General features: G+C 45.0%; 1 protein-coding gene across 1 annotated transcript; it reads left to right on the forward strand.

Moving 5' to 3' along the window:
- The first annotated feature begins 352 nt into the window (after window positions 1–352).
- Window positions 353–1,934, forward strand: LOC139325291 (myeloid-associated differentiation marker-like). The gene has a single exon (XM_070955095.1). The coding sequence runs from the start codon at window positions 353–355 to the stop codon at window positions 1,229–1,231; it is 879 nt and encodes a 292-aa protein (XP_070811196.1). The 3' UTR covers window positions 1,232–1,934.
- The last annotated feature ends 4,099 nt before the right edge of the window (window positions 1,935–6,033 follow it).

The following is a 6,033-nucleotide window of genomic DNA, read 5'->3' on the forward strand; positions in this document are numbered from 1 at the left end:
GAACACTCCTCAAGGTGACGTAACCAACTTTGCATTCTTCCATGAGAAAAAAAAAACTTCAGCTAGTGGGAAAGCTTGACGGGGAAGGATTGTTAGCAGATCTGCAGCCCTCCTGCGGCTGCTTCGTTTCCCTGGCCTGTCCCAGATTTAGCAAAAGTTGAGAGCTTCCCTAAAGCAATGGAAGAGCTCCACCCTCCATTGAGACCTTCAACCATCCCTCCGACTGGGCGTGCCTTTGCTTTGGGACGGTGCCTAGATTAACACCGTACCGCACCCATCGGCTTCTCAAGACGCTTTGCTGGGTCTCTAATCTTTCCTGTGGGCTCTTCGCCCTGCTGGCATCGCGGTCATCATGCTAGCTCTTAAATTCAATGGCCGCTCTCTGATTTCTCCGCTGGGGATCGTTCGCTTGCTGGAGATATTCTTCTCCTGCACTGCTTTCAGCTTAGCAGCCACCTATAAAGATTACATCGGAAACTATGGGTCTTGGTCGATGTTTACTTGGTGCTTCTGCTTTATCGTTTCTGTCTTTGTGGTGATTATGGAGCTGATCAGCCTGGACGCGGCCCTGCCTGTTTCCTGGCAGGACTTCACCTCTGCCTTCTCCATGCTGGCCACTCTGATGATCTTCACGACTTCCGTGGTCTACCCAGCAACCTTCATACCTTCCTGCCAGAGGTACCACTGTGGTTATCAGATTGGGGCTACCATCATGTCTTGCCTCTGCTTCATTGCCTACGCAGTGGAAGTAGGACTCACCAGGGCCAAAGCAGGGGAGCTCAGCAACTTCCTGACCACCATCCCTGGCCTCCTGAAGGTATTTGAGGCCTACGTAGCTTGTCTCATCTTCTCCTTGCTGGGCATTTCCGATTACAAGAAATTTCCTGGTCTGGAATGGTGTGTGGCCGTCTACTGCATCTGCTTCATTCTGACCATGGTGATCATCATTCTGACCATTGGACGCTGCCTTGGTTCCTTGCCCATCCCTGTGGAGAAGACTCTCATTGCCTACAACATCTTGGCTGTTCTCATGTATCTTACTGTAGTAGTCGTATGGCCTCTATACAGCTTTCGGAACAATCCAAGACCTCGGTGTAATATTTATCCTGGCCGCTGTGTCGTGTGGGACAATGACCTGGGAATTACGTTCCTCTCCTTCTTCAACCTCATCGCCTACATCGTGGACTTCGCCTATTCTTACAAAATGGTTTTTGTGACCACACCGGCATAGATGGCTCATGTACCCATCTCACCCACACACACATGTACATGTGGACACCACCTTGGCTTATGCTGCTGGACATGCTGAGATCTAAGAAGCATGGCTCCAGGAGTAGCAGAGGCTATAGATATCTGAGGTGATGGAGGTGATGGCGGTGATGATACTTCAAATCTTATAATTACGTGATTTAAATTTTGGCCTGTTTTATTTTATACTTGCGGTTATGTTGGATGGACCGATCTCATTTCCTCAAAGAGTTGAGTTGACCCTATCTTCATTCACTACAAGACCTCTGTGAATTATACCCTGGTTAGATGTGAGCCCTTCAGATGTGACTAGAAGTTCGATCCAGGGCCTAAAAATGAATTTGGAGAAACCAGCGTGCTATAGTCTTTCCAGCTTCTGTTTTAAAACCCTAGTTGTGAGAAGCGAGAAGATTATGAGTAAACAAGGAAAATCAGGAGTGGGGAGGAAGCTGAGTCCTCCACAGAAAGAAGACACTGAGCCGAGGACACAAATTTTTTCCTCAGATGTGTCCTACAGGAATGTTTTCTTTGCCTTTCAGCAGAATATCTTATACAAGTTAGATGAAATATGAGATATCACTGCAGAATATGGAGGGGGGGTTATATTGCTGTACAAAGCAGCCAGCTAAAACATGGCTTGTTGGATTATGGATTGTTCAATAAACCACAATTGGCAATAAAAAGGGAAAGGCTCCATCAAGTTGAACTTGGATACTTCTAGGTGGTTTTCTTGGTAATTGTGTGAGTTAATTTCGGGTGATGTCCCGCCTAAGTATTAGCCCAATCTGGTCGTTCATGAAGACCTGTCCTATGGACTACTCCTGATAGGCAGACACAAAGGTGAAGGTAGGATCTCAGTCAAATTCAACCCCCGGTGGCTTTATGAACATGGTCATGTTTTGCGGGCAACAATATGGAGGTGGCTTACCCTTGTCTTCTTACAATACGGGTGTCAAATTTGCCGCATCACGTTGATGTCGTGTGACGTATTGTGAAGTTTTTTTGCCTTTGCAGAGCTGGGGTGGGTGTGGCCTATGCATGATGCATTGGGCCCGCGTGACGCCAGTTTGACACCCCTGATTTACACGATGGATTTGGGGATTGTTTTTCTTTATAGTTTAGACCAGGAGTCTCCAACCTTGGCAACTTTAAGCCTGGCGGACTTCAACTCCCAGAATTCCCCAGCCCTGGGCTGGGGAATTCTAGGAGTTGAAGTCCGTCAGGCTTAAAGTTGCCAAGGTTGGAGATCCTCTGGTTTAGACTATATCTGTGGGATATCTTCCTAGTCCTCCATCTAGGACTAAGCAATGTGGAGGAGTAGACAGATGACTTTGCAGAAGATAATGTGGAGATTGTTAGAAAAATATGATCTTAAACCAGGGGGGAAATCCAGCAGGTTCCAACAGGTTCTGGAGAACTGGTAGCGGAAATTTTGAGTAGTTCAGAGAACCGGCAAATACCACCTCTGGCTGGCCCCAGAGTGGAATGGGGATGGGTGGGATGGGAATGGAGATTTTGCAATATCCTTCCCCCAGGAATGGGGAGGGAATGGGGATTTTGGAGCATCCTTCCCCTAGAGTGGGGTGGAAATGGAAATTTTGCAATATCCTTTCCCCAGGAGTGGGGAGGGAATGGGGATTTTGGAGCATCCTTCCCCTGCCATGCCCACCAAGCCACACCCATCAATCCATACCATCCCCACCAATGCACACCCACAGAACCAGTAGTAAAAAAAATTAGATTTCACCACTGGTGTGATGTGTCTGGCCCGTATCTGGGAGTTTGACAGCCCTGTAGTTTGACAAAGCTGGGAAGTCACAAAACATCCCAGAAGAAGACAAGGCCAAACCTCAACTGTTGCGTTGTCAAGAAAACAACATGTGCATGAAGTTGTCAAGAACATAGCTTTAAATCCAAGGAGACTTAAGTTTGTATTAGTTGTACTGAGCTTGCAACTAATTTAGGATCTCAGATAAGCAGCAGATGAAGGAATTATGCATATAGCCATACATTATGGACTCATATATGTATGTATTATGGAGTGGTTTAATTCTTGAATATTTAGATCTTTTCAGTTGCGCTAATAAGCAAAAAAATGGCTGGATTTTCAGCATAGTTGAAAGCTAACAGCCCTTTTCCCAGTCAATCAAACTTCTTTATAGACCAGAAGTGTCCAACCTTCAACTCCCATGCTGGATGGGGAATTCTGGGAGTTGAAGTCCACAAGTCTTCAAGTTGCCAAGGTTGGACATTCCTCTTGTAGATTTCTAAAGCATACAGTAAACATATATATAGGTGTAACACTCTTCACACAAATCATTGGGATGGGTGATGAATGGATTGAGTCTGATTGACAGTGCCTGGCCTATTTTAACCAGAGTTTATTGAATGAACCACTTGATTCAGTTCATACCAGAGGTGGGTTTCAGCAGGTTATGACCAGTTCTGGAGAACCAGTAGTGGAAATTTTGAGTAGTTCGGAGAACCGGTAAATACCACCTCTGACTGGCCCCGCCCACATCTATTCTCTCCTCCCAAGTCCCAGCTGATTGGGAGGAAATGGGGATTTTGCAGTAACCTTCCCCTGGATTGGGGAGGGAATGGAGATTTTGCAGTATCCTTCTTCCGGAGTGGGGTGAGAATGGAGATTTTACAGTATCCTTCCCCTGCCATTCCCACCAAGCCACGCCCATCAAGCCATGCCATGCCCACCAAGCCACACCCACAGAATCGATAGTAAAAATTTTTGAAACCCATCACTGGTTCATACCGCATGCTAAACCAAAGATAGCATTAGCACGATAGGTGAACCTGGCTAGTAGCTTTTTTAAAGATCACTAAGCATGCTTGCCAAACCCAAAGTGCTGATCCCATACCACAAAAAATAAAATATTTTATTGAATATTCAAGAACAAACATTTTTGATCTGCAAAGTAATTTGTTTCTGCCATTCAATATACCCTGGTGAAGACTGGCGTCAATTTTCCTCTCTTCACAATTTCTCTTGGAAACTATTTCATTCCAATGCAAGAAAATATCTGTTAACTCAGGCCTGAAAATTGATGATTTTACCTAGTTGGGTCATGAAACATCTGCAAGCAAGCAACCAACCTCAAAGTGCACCAAAGACTCCACCGCTGCAGGCAGTCCTCAACTTAACAACCATTGGGTTAGTGACTGTACGATAGCACTGAAAAATAGTGACACTCGGGCCTCGCACTTATGGCCATTATAGCATTTTCCCCCACCTGATCGATATTCAGGTACATAAATAGCATTATTTATGACGATTGCAGCAACCCAGATCATGTGATCTATTTGCGACTTTCTGAGGCAGCTGCTGACATCTCGATAAGCAAATCCGGGGAGCTGGATTTGCTTAATGACTGCATAATTTCACTTTAAACTAAAACGATTCACTTAACAACCATGGCCAAAAAACAAAAGGGTGATAAAATTGGGCGTGACTCCCTTAACAACCAACTTGCTTAGCAATGGAAATTCTGGTCCCCATTGTCATAAGTCAAGGAGTGGTGCAGTGGCCTAAAGTGGGAGCTCTCGCCTCATAGTCAGGAAGCTGTGAGTTCGATCCTAGGTAGAGGCAGATATTTCTCTCTCTGGGCACAATGAGAATATATCTGCTGAACAAAACTCCGTATTGGTGACAGGAAAGGCATCTGGCCAGGAAACACCATTCAGTTGCCCAGACTCCACCCCGCAAGGGATTATGGGGTCGTTAAAAGAAGATGATTGTCATAAGTCAAGGACTACCTGTATTTCATTATTCTTTCTTGACCATCTGACCACTGATTAATTTGGCCCAATATCAACCACTTGGTTCTCTTAGTAAGTACGCGATCCCTGGTTGCCTATGATTGTTAAGCCTGATATGGGTGATCCATGTTCTACCACCCTTTAGAAATGATATATTCATGATGTCAAGCTATTGTAATGCTGAAGGGAAGGATTTAAGCATTGCACCAGTTCCAGGTTTCACTTGAGAAATGGCAATCTAAGTATGTGGTTTGATCAGCAGCCAAGGAATGTTCCTTATTGCAAATATACTGGTGAATTATCTGGGTCTAGTTACAACATTCCAGCAGTCCGGCCAAGTTGATAAGAGTTTGCGATTGGTTGCAACTCCCGTGCCAGCCCAGAACTGTTGCAATCATAGCTATTGAATGATGAATTGTATGAACAGCATGACCTATTTACATTAAAGTAGTCCTCATTTAACGGTGGCTGTTGGGACAGGCAACTCCATCACTAAGCAAGGCAGTTCCGTTATACGTGATTGCACTGGGTAGATTTATGCCATTGTATTTTCCGGACAATTGGTGGCAGGGGTTTTCTTTTCTGCAGCGTTCATTTTGGCAAAATTTTTGCTTGGATTCGTCTCCCTATTATCATTATGTACCTTATTATGGAACATAATAAGTGTACTTATTATTATTATAACGGTGGCTCAACGGCTAAGACACTGAGCTTGTCGATCGAAAGGTCGGCAGTTCAGCGGTTCGAATCCCTAGTGACGCCTAACAGGGTGAGCTCCCGTTATTTGTCCCAGCTTCTGTCAACCTAGCAGTTCGAAAAAAAATGCAAATAGAAAAATAGGGATCACCTTTGGTGGGAAGGGAACAGCGTTCCGTGCGCCTTTGGCGTTTAGTCATACACACACACACACACACACACACACACACCGATCTCAAACCGTCTATCTTCTCTGAAGGGAAGTTCTGGTCAACATTCTTAAAAGTTTGCATCAGCCTAAAATGGCAGCCAGAA

Source organism: Pituophis catenifer, unplaced genomic scaffold (assembly GCF_029215685.1).
Source record: "Pituophis catenifer annectens isolate HBS135680 unplaced genomic scaffold, rPitCat1.0.hap2 SCAF_16, whole genome shotgun sequence".
NCBI classification, from domain to species: Eukaryota; Metazoa; Chordata; class Lepidosauria; order Squamata; family Colubridae; genus Pituophis; species Pituophis catenifer.

What these genes read in the sequence shown, in the direction of transcription:
- LOC139325291 (XM_070955095.1), top strand. Translation starts at nt 353, where the DNA reads ATGCTAGCTCTTAAATTCAATGGCCGCTCTCTGATTTCTCCGCTGGGG.